General features: G+C 47.2%; 1 protein-coding gene across 23 annotated transcripts in view; it reads left to right on the top strand.

The window, feature by feature from the left end:
- LOC121543564 (CUGBP Elav-like family member 2) overlaps positions 1–16,641 on the top strand; it is a 146,086-nt gene that overhangs the window by 112,006 nt on the left and 17,439 nt on the right. For 12 of the 23 annotated variants that reach the window (XM_041853531.2, XM_041853527.2, XM_041853535.2 and 9 more), the window contains 5 exons: positions 174–222; positions 4,163–4,297; positions 7,184–7,213; positions 9,262–9,341; positions 14,880–15,110. In XM_041853531.2, coding sequence (XP_041709465.1) covers positions 174–222; positions 4,163–4,297; positions 7,184–7,213; positions 9,262–9,341; positions 14,880–15,110 — 525 coding nt within the window. The remainder of the gene's footprint in view (positions 1–173; positions 223–4,162; positions 4,298–7,183; positions 7,214–9,261; positions 9,342–14,879; positions 15,111–16,641) is intronic. The other 11 variants (XM_041853545.2, XM_041853532.2, XM_041853546.2 and 8 more) reach the window with 3 other exon arrangements.

Genomic DNA, 16,641 nt, shown 5'->3' with positions numbered 1-16,641 from the left:
TTCAGAGTAGCCAGTTTGTAGTGTGTCGGTTTGCTGTGAACAGTCAGTGTGTGTGTTGTGACTGAAGTGCGTGTTGGATGTAGTGTGTGTGATCTCTGAGTGTGTGTGTAGTCATCACTAGGTGTGTGTGTCAGTATAGTATTGTAAAGGTGTGTTTGTCCTGTCTTTTCCAGATGCACCACCCCATTCAGATGAAGCCTGCAGACAGTGAGAAATCAAACGGTGAGTGAGCATACACACATTGGGGTGGAGTATTACGTGGTCACGGGTATGTGCTTCAGTGCTCCTGTTTGAGAGAGAGAGAGAGAGAGAGAGAGAGAGAGAGAGAGAGAGAGAGAGAGAGAGAGAGAGAGAGAGAGAGAGAGAGAGAGAGAGAGAGAGAGAGAGAGAGAGAGAGAGAGAGAGAGAGAGAGAGAGAGAGAGAGAGAGAGAGAGAGAGAGAGAGAGAGAGAGAGAGAGAGAGAGAGAGAGAGAGAGAGAGAGAGAGAGAGAGAGAGAGAGAGAGAGAGAGAGAGAGAGAGAGAGAGAGAGAGAGAGAGAGAGAGAGAGAGAGAGAGAGAGAGAGAGAGAGAGAGAGAGAGAGAGAGAGAGAGAGAGAGAGAGAGAGAGAGAGAGAGAGAGAGAGAGAGAGAGAGAGAGAGAGAGAGAGAGAGAGAGAGAGAGAGAGAGAGAGAGAGAGAGAGAGAGAGAGAGAGAGAGAGAGAGAGAGAGAGAGAGAGAGAGAGAGAGAGAGAGAGAGAGAGAGAGAGAGAGAGAGAGAGAGAGAGAGAGAGAGAGAGAGAGAGAGAGAGAGAGATGTTCCGGGAGGGGGTCAGGGAGAGTTGAACTGTTTTGGCCCCACGGTGAACCAGCCTTTCTCTTCGAGAGAGTCTCCCTGCGTCTCACAGACACACACACAGACAAATGGCTCTATTGCAGATGTGGTTATAAACCCATTTATCTAGCCATAATGCTTTACTGCCTCTGAGAGAAGCCAGACAGGGGCCATGTCCCAATACTAACAAATAGCCTCTTTTCCCCATCCACTGGACCACTGAAAGTCTACAAGGATAGAGGGTAATAATATTGGGACAGATCCAGATGGAACTGTACTGGCTGAGCTACACACTGAGAGAGACGGAGTAGTGTCATAAGCCACTGACAGCACACTGTCATCACTTAATAAAGACACTCGTAGCACCATCTTCTAGACTCTACACACTGAGGAAATACAATAAAGTAGAAACATATAGATCCATCCATATAAGTAATGATGAGACCTTAATAAAGCTATACTGCTCCAGCCATCTTCTGTGAGGTTATGAAATAGAACTTGATAAGATATATCCGTCTAGGTAACGATGATGAGAATAAAGCTACAGCTAGCTACTGTAGGATCATCATTTACTGTAATGGAAGATAGTAAAGTATGGCCATATGAAATGAATCCATCTTGTTAATGATAATAAGTTCCATAAACCTTTATTGGAGTTGCTGTAACCATGATGAATTGTAGTTAAGCGGGTTGTTGCTTTAATCAATCAAGAGGTGTGTGTGTGTGTGTGAACGCGCATGTGTGTGCTTGACTTCACCTCATTGCTGTTTTTCTTTTCTTTCTTGAAATCTGATCTGAAATCAGTCAAACACTGTTTCTCTGCTTTCCAATACATCACTAACTCTGACTCAGGTCGGCTAGCAGATGTTTAGTCACTGTTAAGGATATCTCTCTGCTGTTTCTCCATATCCACTCTCAGTAAATTAATTACAGTGCTGTTAGTGCGTGCACGTACAGTGGGGCAAAAAAGTATTTAGTCAGCCACCAATTGTGCAAGTTCTCCCACTTAAAAAGATGAGAGAGGCCTGTAATTTTCATCATAGGTACACGTCAACTATGACAGACAAATTGAGAAAAAAAAATCCAGAAAATCCCATTGTAGGATTTTTAATGAATTTATTTGCAAATTATGGTGGAAAATAAGTATTTGGTCACCTACAAACAAGCAAGATTTCTGGCTCTCACAGACCTGTAACTTCTTCTTTAAGAGGCTCCTCTGTCCTCCACTCGTTACCTGTATTAATGGCACCTGTTTGAACTTGTTATCAGTATAAAAGACACCTGTCCACAACCTCAAACAGTCACACTCCAAACTTCACAATGGCCAAGACCAAAGAGCTGTCAAAGGACACCAAAAACAAAATTGTAGACCTGCACCAGGCTGGGAAGACTGAATCTGCAACAGGTAAGCAGCTTGGTTTGAAGAAATCAACTGTGGGAGCAATTATTAGGAAATGGAAGACATACAAGACCACTGATAATCTCCCTCGATCTGGGGCTCCATGCAAGATCTCACCCCGTGGGGTCAAAATGATCACAAGAACGGTGAGCAAAAATCCCAGAACCACACGGGGGGACCTAGTGAATGACCTGCTGAGAGCTGGGACCAAAGTAACAAAGCCAACCATCAGTAACACACTACGCCGCCAGGGACTCAAATCCTGCAGTGCGAGACGTGTCCCCCTGCTTAAGCCAGTACATGTCCAGGCCCGTCTGAAGTGCATTTGGATGATCCAGAAGAGGATTGGGAGAATGTCATATGGTCAGATGAAACCAAAATATAACTTTTTGGTAAAAACTCAACTCGTCATGTTTGGAGGACAAAGAATGCTGAGTTGCATCCAAAGAACACCATACCTACTGTGAAGCATGGGGTTGGAAACATCATGCTTTGGGGCTGTTTTTTCTGCAAAGGGACCAGGACGACTGATCCGTGTAAAGGAAAGAATGAATGGGGCCATGTATCGTGAGATTTTGAGTGAAACCCTCCTTCCATCAGCAAGGGCATTGAAGATGAAACGTGGCTGGGTCTTTCAGCATGACAATGATCCCAAACACACCGCCCGGGCAACGAAGGAGTGGCTTCGTAAGAAGCATTTCAAGGTCCTGGAGTGGCCTAGCCAGTCTCCAGATCTCAACCCCATAGAAAATATTTGGAGGGAGTTGAAAGTCTGTGTTGCCCAGCGACAGCCCCAAAACATCACTGCTCTAGAGGAGATCTGCGTGGAGGAATGGGCCAAAATACCAGCAACAGTGTGTGAAAACCTTGTGAAGACTTACAGAAAACGTTTGACCTGTGTCATTGCCAACAAAGGGTATATAACAAAGTATTGAGAAACTTTTGTTATTGACCAAATACTTATTTTCCACCATCATATGCCAATAAATTCATTAAAAATCCTACAATGTGATTTTCTGGATTTTTTTTTCTATTTTTGTCTGTCATAGTTGACGTGTACCTATGATGAAAATTACAGGCCTCTCTCATCTTTTTAAGTGGGAGAACTTGCACAATTGGTGGCTGACTAAATACTTTTTTTCCCCACTGTATACAGACGAGTTGGAAGCCTTTGAAACAACACTTATCTTCCCTGCGTATCCCAGTGTTATTTCTTTAACGCACAAACAATTCAAACAGCAAAATAAACAAGTGCTCTATTGATTTCCCAGAGTGCAACAGACCGCTTATCTCTTTCGCCTCCCGGTAAGAGCTGACAGTTTCCTCATTAAAAATGAATTGGATTAGCATTACTTTGAATGGTGGGGAGCACATACACACACACATTCTCTCTCTTGTCTCTTTCCCACGGTCATACACACATTGAGACAAGAAACAGTAAGAGTCTCTGTCTCTCCCACACACACACACAAACACACACACTGTTACACAGGCCGAGGTATTGCAAGATAAATGGAGCGATTGGGTCAGAGAGAAAGGGATCAAACAGGGGGAGGAGGGGCAGCCAGACAAAAAGAAACCTGGAGAGATCGGAGAGGAGGAGATAGATACAGAGCTATAGGAAAATGAGGAAGAGAGAGAAACTAATAGAGAGAGAGAGAAATGAATAGAGAGAGAGAAACGAATAGAGAGAGAGAGAAAGAGAGAGAAACTAATAGAGAGAGAGAGAGAGAGAGAGAGAGAGAGAGAGAGAGAGAAACGAATAGAGAGAGAGAGAAACGAATAGAGAGAGAGAGAAACGAAGAGAGAGTCGCACAGAGACTTGGTGTTGAAGTGGTAATGAGACATCGATCACAGTCTGCAGATGAAATGCTGAAACTCTCTCTCTCTTTCTTCTCATTTTTTGCTGTTTCTCACCAGTTTTAATGTCTTCCTTTCTTCCTCTGCAGCGGTGGAGGACCGGAAACTGTTCATCGGCATGGTGTCTAAGAAGTGCAACGAGAACGACATCCGAGTCATGTTCTCTGCGTTCGGACAGATCGAGGAGTGCCGGATCCTGCGAGGGCCCGACGGACTCAGCAGAGGTGTGTGTTTCTTGGGCTCCATCCATATACACACTCACCCCAACCCCTGACCCCTGACCCCCTCCTCCCTTACCCATCATCCTTTTCACCCCTCCCACCTCCTTATATCCACCCCCTTATAAGCTCCTATACAGTTGTGAACCCTTATCCCTCCCCTTACAGTTCTCCTCTAGGCAGAAAGAGAAACTATGTTCTCCCTCACTATTGGCCAACCATTGAGCTACTATGCAGTCAGCAGTTCAGTGTCCCCCTTAGTCAGTATCCTCTTCATTGGAACAGGGAACACCCCTCCCACCTTCCCTTCCCTCCCCCTGCCTCCTTTCCCCCCTCACCCCCTCCAATCCCCCTGCCTCCTCTCCTCCCTCCCCCGTCCCCCTCCCTCTGTGGTCTCTATGTGCTGAGGAGATGGGGCGGGGTCTGCCAAACTGTCTGTCCTGCCCGGCGTCACACGAGGCTGTCACTGTCATCGTCACACAGGTTTATGTGGATGTGTCGGTTGTTGTGTGTTTTTCTGTGGATGTTATCTTTGTTCTAACTGTTACTGTTGACTGTCTCATTATCTGAAGGGCTCTTCTTCTTCACTCCTCAAGGTGCCTCTAGCCACTAGCAATCTCTAATACTCTGTCACACACACACTGTCCTCCACTGTCCCTTCATCTTCCTCTCTCAGTCCTCCACTGTCTCATCATCCTCCTCTCTCTCAATCCTCCACTGTCCCATCATCCTCCTCTCTCTGTCCTCCACTGTCCCATCATCCTCCTCTCTCTCTCTTTCTCTCAGTCCACTGTCCCTTCATCTTCCTCTCTGTCCTCCACTGTCCGATCATCCTCCTCTCTCTCTTTCTCTCAGTCCTCCACTGTCCCTTCATCTTCCTCTCTTTCAATCCTCCACTATCCCATCATCCTCCTCTCTCTCTTTCTCTCAGTCCTCCACTGTCCCTTCATTTGCTCTCTCTCTCTCTCTCTCTCTCTCTCTCTCTCTCTCTCTCTCTCTCTCTCTCTCTCTCTCTCTCTCTCTCTCTCTCTCTCTCTCTCTCTCTCTCTCTCTCTCTCTCTCTCTCTCTCTCTCTCTCTCTCTCTCTCTCTCTCTCTCTCTCTCTCTCTCTCTCTCTCTCTCTCTCTCTCTCTCTCTCTCTCTCTCTCTCTCTCTCTCTCTCTCTCTCTCTCTCTCTCTCTCCTACACTGTCCCTTCATCCTCCTCTCTCTCAGTCCTCCACTGTCCCTTCATCCTCCTCTCTTTCAGTCCTCCACTGTCCCATCATTATCTTCCTCTCTCTCTCTCTGTCCTGTACTATCCCAGAATTCTATTACACATGATCATCCTCTTTTCCAGATCTTTATCTCTTCCTCCCTCCCTCAATCACATCTCTGTTGTCCTCATGAATATTAGAATCTCAGGCTGTCCCCCTTTACTGCAACATAATCTCCACAAACCCCAGGCTTCCTAACAGGCCTGTCAGAGTAGTCTTAGTCCAACCTGGTCCAGAGCAGTAAATAAATGAAGCAGAGTGAGGCTGCAGATAAATCGGCCTTCAAGTGGGTTTGCCTGTCCCACCTGGCTCTGCGCTAACACAGCGCTGCTATTAAACCACAATATCAATCAGAAGCCTGTTCTGTTCCGCCACCCGCTATTAATAAAATATGGATCACACCACTAGTGGATCCACGGCTGGGCCTGGGGAGCTACCCTACATTCATGAAAGGACTGTTCTCTTTCTCCTCTGCTATTGGAGCCTGTTGCTGACGACAGAATGCGGCCTGCTAGATATTTATAGCGTCGGCTAGGCGGCTAAGTCCCATCTTCTTCGCTGGATGATAAAAAACAGACAGTAATGGAAAGAGAGGCTTTTATCTGGTCATTTTTAGCACTGACCTTAATAACTCTATGGTTCAGCTCGACAGAGGGGTTTATTTTGGGTATCAAACGAATGAAGGAACGGGCTCGGAAACTAACAAACGCATTTTGGTGGAGGAAAGAGATATAATTCCTGTCTTCTATTGTAAAATGCCTCATTGGTTCTATGGTATAATGGCCAGTAAACAGTATTTCAATGGAGAATCCACAGGAACTGCCTGGCCTGTTAATGAGAGTTGGTGAAAGACTGAGAGTAGATGGCCTAAACAGATCCAGTCTAGCAGGTCACCTTAACCGGTGGATTCTCTCTGTAGCATAACATCTGGGTCATGTACTGTAGGAGGTTTTTCAAACTATTTTTAAGATTATGGCCCATCTAGAATTACCCCATATTAGTTTCTGAAACTTGCTCAAAGATGACCGACCTTGGCCTCTCTCAACTGATGCCAGATAGAGCAAGACCCTGGACAGTAGGAGTCTTCTCAAACTTTAACCCCAAGGCAACTTCATCTGCCACATTTTGCTACGACACAGACCTAGTTAGGTTTTATTGGTACTGTACTGTTAGGCAGGTCCATAATGAATAGTCTAACCCTCAACCCCGTTCTATCACAAAGGACAAGACAATCATAAAGGTAGAGGATGAATCACGGACACTCATCTATTCTCTCCTACCGCTGTCCTTCATTTCACCCTGGCTCTGTCCTTCTTGCCCTTTCTCACTCGTCTTCCTCCCCTTCATCCTCTCTCTCACCCATTCACTCACTCTTACTCTCTCTCTCTCTCTTTCCATCCATCCATCCCCACCCCATGCACACAGTTCTGACTAGATGACCTGTCTGCTAGCTAGTTAACTGTATCCTATGCAGTCAGCTAGCAACAAAGTGTGTGTGGACTGGGGATGGGGATGACTGTGCTACTACTGCTAGCATGGTTCAGTGTGTGTTAGCGTGTTAGCTTGGGAGTGGGGGTGTTGAAGCTCTCCTCCAGTATATTGACACTGCCTCTCTCTGATCACTCCCCAACCAACAGGCCTCAGCCAGAGGGAAGCCAACGTTAAGGGTAATACCATTTAATTTAATACTAGACTATTACCCAACAATTACGATTCCACCAATCAACTCCAAACCGCCAAATAGTTCAGAGTTCCCAAAGAATGTGCATCATTCTGCCCACCACACCCACTCTCCCTCCCTCCCCCAAGATTTGTTCAATTTGTGTGATTTTTTTATGTGATGTCTTTTCAGAACCCATTCTTCATAGAACCCTAGAGACTGTTTGTCACAGTCGTCCCCCCCCCTCCCCCTCTCTCTCTCTCTCTCTCTCGTCTGCTTCATGTCCCAGAATAGGACAGCAAGAGAGAAGGAGGGGAGAGAGAGAGAGGGGGCATCCAATCAGACACACAATACAGGCCTAATGAGTTCAAATCGTTTTAATGCAAATTGGACAGATTTACATTCTCTAGAAGAGAGAGGAAGAGTGGGAGGATACTAGTACAACCAGTTATTTATGTGTAGGAGAGATAGAGAGAGAGATGGGCAGAGAGAGAAAGAAAGAGAGACTGCGGAAGATGAAGAGGGAGGGAGAGAGCTTCAACCACCCCACCTCATCTCAATGCTCAAGTCATCAACAGCCATCCCCATTGGCGCACAACAACCTGCCAATCAAAAACTGATTGATTCTGATTGGAGCTGTCCTATTGTGGATGGGGTTGGGTGTGGTCGTCATGGCGCTAGCTGTGCTCGTTGGCTGTTGTTCCTTAGCAACCTGTAAACACTGTTGTCTGCTTGTTTAGTTCTCTGTACAATCTCTGTTTTGGGTTTATAACAACGACGTGTCCAACCCTTTTGTCTTGTTTTGTTTTTTCTTGTCTCCTCTTCCTCCTTCCGTTCCTTCTCTCCCTCTATGCCATTGTCCCCTCCCTCCTCCCGGCCTCCCTCCCACCATCCCTCCCTCCCTCCCACCATCCCTCCCTCCCTCCCTCCATCCCTCCCACCATCTCTCCATCCCTCCCTCCCTCCCACCATCTCTCCATCCATCCCTCCCTCCCACCATCTCTCCCTCCCACCATATCTCCCTCCCTCCCTCCCACCATATCTCCCTCCCTCCCTCCAACCATCTCTACATCCCTCCCTCCCTCCCTCCCTCCTTCCCTCCCTCCCTCCCTCCCTCCCCTCCCACCATCTCTCCATCCCACACTCCATTTCTCCATTCCTCCCTCCCTCCCTCCCACCATCCCTCCCTCCATCTCTCCCACCATCCCTCCCTCCATCTCTCCCTCCCTCCCTCCATCCCTCCCTCCCTCCCACCATCTCTCCCTCCATCTCTCCATCCCTCCCTCCCACCATCCCTCCCTCCTTCCCACCATCTCTCCCTCCATCTCTCCATCCCTCCCTCCCTCCCTCCCACCATCACTCCATCCCTCCCTCCCTCCCACCATCACTCCATCCCTCCCTCCCACCATCTCTCCCTCCCTCCCTCCATCCCTCCCTCCCTCCCTCCCTCCCACCATCCCTCCCTCCCTCCCACCATCTCTCCCTCCATCTCTCCATCCCTCCCTCCCTCCCCTCCCACCATCTCTCCCTCCCTCCCTCCCACCATCTCTCCCTCCCTCCCTCCCTCCCACCATCTCCATCCCTCCCACCATCTCCATCCCTCCCTCCCTCCCTCCCACCATCTCCATCCCTCCCTCCCTCCCACCCTCCCTCCCTCCCTCCCTCCCTCCCTCCCTCCCTCCCTCCCTCCCTCCCTCCCTCCCTCCCTCCTCCTCCCTCCCTCCCCCCACCATCTCTCCATCCCTCCCCCTCCCTCCCTCCCTCCCACCATCTCTCCATCCCTCCCTCTCTCCCTCCCCACTCCCTCCCACCATCTCTCTCTCCCTCCCTCCCACCATCTCTCCCTCCCTTCCACCATCTCTCCATCCCTCCCTCCCACCATCTCTCCCTCCCTCCATCTTTCCCTCCCTCCCTCCCTCCCTCCCACCCTCCCACCATCTCTCCCTCCCTCCCTCCCTCCCACCATCTCTCCCTCCCTCCCTCCCACCATCTCTCCCTCCCTCCTTCCTTCCCTCCCTCCCTCCCTCCCTCCCTCTCCTCCCTCCCTCCCTACAGGATGTGCGTTTGTCACGTTTTCTACCAGGGCTATGGCACAGAATGCAATCAAAGCCATGCACCAGTCTCAGACTATGGAGGTACTGTACCCTCGCCCTTTCTCTTCAATTTCCTCTCTCCATCGCTCTCTCTCTCCACCTCTCTCTCTCTCTCTCTCCATTTCTCTCTCTCTCCCATATCTCTCTCCATCTTTCACACTTTCTCTCTCTCTCCATCTCTCTATCTCTGTGTGATAGAATCAGTTGGATGCTGTCACATGCTCATCATCCTTTGGCCAAATATGTCAAAGTAGGACAAAGAAGAAAAGTCACTTTCAAAACTCTCTGTCACAGCAGTCATTCTTCTCAGAAAAAGAAACAACATAAAAACTGTGGAGATAAAAGTGTCAAAACAGACAAGGTAACCTAAGCAAGGACCCCAGATCACACTGACCAGGCTGACTGGCTCTGTTAAGGATGTCACACAGCAAAAGAGATGAGACAGGCAGCATTATAGACACCCACATTTAGACAGGACCCCCATCAGTGACCCTATGACCTCCCCATCGCCATGGCTATGGCCAATGGGAGTGTGTCTGTGTGGGTTGTGATGTCCTTGTCAGTTTGTAGGGTTTTTGACAGTAGGAGATGACAGGGATGTGATTGCAGGAGAATTACAGGGCCTTGGTCAGACGTGTGTGCGTGTGTGTGTGTGTGTGCGTGTGTGATCTGGTAATGACACAGTGTATTAAAGACAGAGATTGACAGTCACCTTAGTGGCCCTCTCATTATAGATGATGATGATGATAGTCATCCATATTGATATGCTCTGACCCTGACAGGAAAAGGGCTGTCTGTGGTGTCTCAGTATGTACACACAATCTTCAAGTGTGTGTGTGTGCATGTGTACGTGCTTGTATACATGTCAATGATGTCTGTGTGGTGCGGTGTGTGTAGGACTTTGTGTTGCAGTTTGAGTGCGTTTACCCCCCATATTGCTCTTAATCAGTAATCTCTATTTATACTATAATAACCTTCTGTGCAATGGCCCAGTTAACTTTCCCAATGTCCTCTGCTTTTTAACACACACATAAAGCCCTAAACAGGAGGCAGAGTTTACAGTGGACAATGACAATGGAAAAAAGCTTAATTTCCATGTGAAAAACATGCTGCTGACTAGCTCTGGGCAGGACCCAAATTGCTGCGTTTTTGTAATGTGCCCCAGTTTGCAATTTAAAAGTAATTACTTTGGGTCCGAATGAGGATTGGTAAATAGAGTTTGGTTATTGTCTTGGCTCTATCGTCCCCCACTGTTTTAGATTGTGTGTGCCTGTGTGTCGGTGTGTGTGTGCATTTGTATGTATGTGTGTGTGTGACTTTGCCTTTAACTAATGGCCTTGTCACTGTCGTATCCATTCTCATTATACTCTGGCATTCAGGACACACACACACACACACACACACACACACACGTACTTTATAAATGTCAGGGCATTATGAAGGTGGATATGACCAGGACAGGTCCTTTACGAGAAAGCACATTCATTTACACACGCACGCATGCGCACCGAGAGAGGGAGCAGCGGATGTTGACTGTAGGGCAGACTAATGTGGTTGTATTTGTGTTACTCACGGTGTTCTGTAAAGCCTGATGATTTGTGGCTGTGTGTATAATATTCATCCTGCCTATAAAGGCTGATTTGAGTGGTTAGAGGGCTGTTCGCTCTGCTCTGGCTAATATCAGGGCCGGCTCCAGGCATAAGCAACATAACTGACCTAAGCATTGCTTAGGGCCCCCAGCCTCTAGGGGGCCTACGACCCAAAAAAGTCGGGATCTCAAATTACTGTTGAGAGTTAGAATAGTAGAATACACAAGGTGCAATTATGAAATTTGGTTGTGCATCAGTAGTTTTTCTCTTGTTATTTCAGTCACTAACAATCACTGAATTAGCATGTCAGCTAACATTTCTTAGACTGCTAAGTTAGTCTAGCCAACTATCTACACTTGTAGTAATCATGGCCAAATACTGACTAGGCATTTAGGGCAGGTGCACAGGGGCCCTGACCTTCATGGGGCCCCCATTGATTTTGTTAGTCACTTTCACTCAGATATCATCTCGCTTAGGGCCCCTAAAAAGCTAGGGCCGGCCCTGGCTAATATCAGGACTTCTAGAGACAGAAGCTACACACACAACACAGTAACACAGCACAGTAAGTGGAGTGTGAGTGAGGAAACATAGCTGTGTATGTTTGGAGACTGGACAAACACAAGACAGGTTAAGGGGAGACAAATAGGAATGTAGAGATTGACACAGTGAGGGAGGTATAGCAAAGAAATAGCTTTCTCTGTGTCTGCTATTTACCACCAGCCCATTAAAACTAACAAGCTCAAAGTCCTATAGACGGGTTGGTTGTTTAGTAACAAAACTGAATCATGCGCAACTATGGGGCAAAACAGACGGTTGGCTTTTGACTGTTGAAAAAAAGTATTTAGTCAGCCACCAGTTGTGCAAGTTCTCCCACTTAAAAAGATGAGAGAGGCCTGTAATTTTCATCATAGGTACACGTCAACTATGACAGACAAAATGAGAAAAGAAAATCCAGAAAATCACATTGTAGGATTTTTAATGAATTTATTTGCAAATTATGGTGGAAAATAAGTATTTGGTCAATAACAAAAGTTTCTCAATACTTTGTTATATACCCTTTGTTGGCAATGACACACGTCAAACGTTTTCTGTAAGTCTTCACAAGGTTTTCACACACTGTTGCTGGTATTTTGGCCCATTCCTCCATGCAGATCTCCTCTAGAGCAGAGATGTTTTGGGGCTGTCGCTGGGCAACACGGACTTTCAACTCCCTCCAAAGATTTTCTATGGGGTTGAGATCTGGAGACTGGCTAGGCCACTCCAGGACCTTGAAATGCTTCTTACGAAGCCACTCCTTCGTTGCCCGGGCGGTGTGTTTGGGATCATTGTCATGCTGAAAGACCCAGCCACATTTCATATTCAATACCCTTGCTGATGGAAGGAGGTTTTCACTCAAAATCTCACGATACATGGCCCCATTCATTCTTTCCTTTACACGGATCAGTCGTCCTGGTCCCTTTGCAGAAAAACAGCCCCAAAGCATGATGTTTCCACCCCCATGCTTCACAGTAGGTATGGTGTTCTTTGGATGCAACTCAGCATTCTTTGTCCTTCAAACACGACGAGTTGAGTTTATACCAAAAAGTTCTATTTTGGTTTCATCTGACCATATGACATTCTCCCAATCCTCTTCTGGATCATCTAAATGCACTCTAGCAAACTTCAGACGGGCCTGGACATGTACTGGCTTAAGCAGGGGGACACGTCTGGCACTGCAGGATTTGAGTCCCTGGCGCCGTAGTGTGTTACTGAAGGTAGGCTTTGTTACTTTGGTCCCAGCTCTCTGCAGGTCATTCACTAGGTCCCCCCGTGTGGTTCTGGGATTTTTGCTCACCGTTCTTGTGATCATTTTGACCCCACGGGGTGAGATCTTGCGTGGAGCCCCAGATCGAGGGAGATTATCAGTGGTCTTGTATGTCTTCCATTTCCTAACAATTGCTCCCATAGTTGATTTCTTCAAACCAAGCTGCTTACCTATTTCAGATTCAGTCTTCCCAGCCTGGTGCAGGTCTACAATTTTGTTTCTGGTGTCCTTTGACAGCTCTTTGGTCTTGGCCATAGTGGAGTTTGGAGTGTGACTGTTTGAGGTTGTGGACAGGTGTCTTTTATACTGATAACAAGTTCAAACAGGTGCCATTAATACAGGTAACGAGTGGAGGACAGAGGAGCCTCTTAAAGAAGAAGTTACAGGTCTGTGAGAGCCAGAAATCTTGCTTGTTTGTAGGTGACCAAATACTTATTTTCCACCATAATTTGCAAATAAATTCATTAAAAATCCTACAATGTGATTTTCTGGAATTTTTTTTTTTCAATTTGTCTGTCATAGTTGACGTGTACCTATGATGAAAATTACAGGCCTCTCTCATCTTTTTAAGTGGGAGAACTTGCACAATTGGTGGCTGACTAATTACTTTTTTTCCCCACTGTATTTTCATGCTTAAGTTCAAAGTCAGAATACGCATTGAGAGAAAAGTGCATAAAAAGGGCATTATGTTCCATTTAAGCACGCTTCACTTGGGTCAGAATTCCCCCTTAGAGACAAGCCATGATTTAGCCCGAATCACTCGAGTATCAGTCTTTGGAGCTCTAGGGCCCCTGCCCCTCCACCCCCTCCCAGGATCGGCCTCTCATTCTGGGACGTGTTTTCCCGGCCTGCTGGATGTCAGCTGGAGTAATGAGATATTTAGTAGAGAGAGCGAGAGAGCCCCGTCTCCAGGGGGAATACGCTCTAACACAAGAGGCCCCAAACTGACTCTCCTCCGAATGCAATTTTCTCCCTTCTTTATCTCTTGTCTAGCTCGTCAGAATGAAGGGAGGAAATGAGTGCTGGAGAGAGGGAGTAAATATGCCTGAGCTGCCTTCAGCTAAAGAGACATGTTCATCTGCTGATAGATATAGTCAAACCCTCAGAGATTAACACACAGTGAGAGAGACACACACACCCACACAGACACACACACAGACACACACAGGTCCTTTCAGGCCAGCCCTATAGTATGATAGAGTGGTGATATGTACACCATCTGGTTAGGATGGCGATCACAGTATGAGCCAAGCTCCCTGACTGAGTCTGAAAACTCGCCTCCAACTAAATGTTTCAATTAAAAGCTTTTTATTCTCCCGTGGCAAATTGTGTGTCTTTGAGCAGGTTTTGCCCCCAGTTAGGCTTTGATTTCAGCATGAGGAATGTAATGTGGGATATGATAGATTATAATGTCTATGGTTTAGTGTCCTCTGTAGTTAAATCACTGCTGCCATGTCGTTTATGTTACAGCTCACTGTTTAGTGTGTGTGTGTGTGTGTGTGTGTGTGTGTGTGTGTGTGTGTGTGTGTGTGTGTGCGTGTCTGCGCGCGAGTTCTATTTTCTTATCCGAGCTGTCAATATAATATTCAATATTCAGACTCAAACCCAGTACTGTCATCAGCATATTGCAGCTGAACAAACAGAGACCGACACACACACACACAGGGAGAGAGAGCGACACACACACACAGAAACACATGTACCTCATTTACGGACACAACGCTCTGATTCTCTCTCTATAAGCTCTCTAAATCTCTTTCTCTCACCCCTCTCTCGCTCTCTTCTCCCTTTCTCTGTAACCATCTCTGTTCTCTCTCTCTACCTCCGTCTCCCCGTCCCTCTCTATATGGCTCTTTCTTTTTCCCACTCCCTCTCCGTGAGATGATGAAATACTTTTAGAACTCAGGAAATCGCTTTCTGTGGGGGGAAAAAACCATTCTGGACTGTAAGATAACTGGGCCCTTACGGGAAGCTAGTCCCTTCTCCTTAGTTTTGTGTGCTTGTTAATGTCATGTTACGTGTGTGTCTGCGTGCATTGTGCGTATGTTGTGTTAGGGTTAGTTTGTAACCAATTCCTGTAACAAATCAACATTTCGGTATATTTTGAATATACATTTAGGAAATTCCTTGTGCAATCCTGAACCCTGCTTCCCCTTTCTCTCCCACCCTCCCTCCTCCCTCCCTCAGGGCTGCTCGTCTCCCATCGTGGTGAAGTTTGCAGACACGCAGAAGGACAAGGAGCAGCGGCGCCTGCAGCAGCAGCTGGCTCAGCAAATGCAGCAGCTCAACAATGCCACCACCTGGGGGAGTCTGACGGGGCTGGGCGGCCTCACCCCGCAGTATCTGGCTGTAAGAGGACACGCCGCGTCGCCCACCCCTTACTGCAGCCCCGCAGCCAACGCATCCATCACCGCCGCAGTCAGTGCCACCCTCCCCGCCCCCCACTACCCTCCCTGCTGTCGCCAAATTCCGACCCCCCCCTGTCCACACCCCTAGAGAGTCAGACCCCCCCCTCCTTTCCCTTTCGCCCTCTCCTCCCCCTTAAGAGTCCACTCCCCCCCTCCTTCTCCCTCTCTCAGGGGGTGTAGCCATGACAGGGAAATGAGGCCTTTGAATCATAGGGGTCAAGGTTCAATGGGCGGGGCCAATCATTGGTGTGATCCAATAAGAGGTCTTCCCCATGTCTAATATTGTTGTCCTATATGGTCACAGTGGTGATTGATTGACAGATTGGCTTGTGGTGTTCAGAAGCCTCATTCCCCCTCCCTTCTTCAGTACTTTAGAGCATTTCAGAACCCCCCTCTCAACTCATTCTTAGGACCCCCTTCCTCCGGTAGCCTCTTTCAGAACTGACCCTCCACACTTCCTCTTTCACTCTGAAACCTAAAACTTCTGTCCCCAACTTCTCTAAAACAGACCAGTCTACTCTTCCTTGAGTCCCCTTCATCACAACTAGGATCTTTTCTGAAACTGTAAACTTGTAAATAGTTGTACAAAGTTGTAAGCACTACATGTACATAAGCCTTTGAGGGGCATGTTTTTTGACAGTTACTCTCAGTATTCTATTCTGAAATTGTACATGTCTCAGTGACTCAGTGGTTAGATGGACAGTAGTAGATGTCATATAGAGTGCCTTCGGAAAGTATTCAGACCCCTTGACTTTTTCCACATATTTTGTTAAGTTACAGCCTTATTCTAAAATGGATAAAAAAATAAAAATAAAAAACTCTGCAATCTACACACAATATCCCATAATGACAAAACGAAAACAGGTTTTTTGAATTTTTTTAACCTTATTTACATAAGTATTCAGACCCTTTGTTATGAGACTCGAAAGCTCAGATGCATCCTGTTTCCATTGATCATCCTTGAGATGTTTCTACAACTTGATTGGAGTCCACCTGTGGTAAATTAATTGATTGGGCATGATTTGGAAAGGCACACACCTGTCTATAAGGTCCCACAGTTGACAGTGCATGTCAGAGCAAAAACCAAGTAATGATGTCGAAGGAATTGTCCGTGGAGCTCCGAGACAGGTTTGTGTCGAGGCACATATCTGGGGAAGGGTACCAAAACATTTCTTCAGCATTGAAGGTCGCCAAGAACACAGTGGCCACCAAGACTCTTCCTAGAGCTGGCCGCCCGGCCAAACTGAGCAATCCGGAGAGAAGGGCCTTTATGGTAGAGTGGCCAGACGGAAGCAACTCCTCAGTAAAAGGCACATGACAGCCCGCTTGGAGTTTGCCAAAAGGCACCTAAATACTCTCAGACCATGAGAAACAAGATTCTCTGGTCTGATGAAACCAAGATTGAACTCTTTGGCCTGAATGCCAAGTGTCACGTCTGGAGGAAACCTGGCACCATCCCTACAGTGAAGCATGGTGGTGGAAGCATCATGCTGTGGGGATGTTTTTCAGCGGCAGTGACTGGGAGACTAGTCAGGATCGAG

Source organism: Coregonus clupeaformis, unplaced genomic scaffold (assembly GCF_020615455.1).
Source record: "Coregonus clupeaformis isolate EN_2021a unplaced genomic scaffold, ASM2061545v1 scaf0439, whole genome shotgun sequence".
NCBI classification, from domain to species: domain Eukaryota; kingdom Metazoa; phylum Chordata; class Actinopteri; order Salmoniformes; family Salmonidae; genus Coregonus; species Coregonus clupeaformis.
This window is presented reverse-complemented; position numbering and strand designations above follow the sequence as displayed.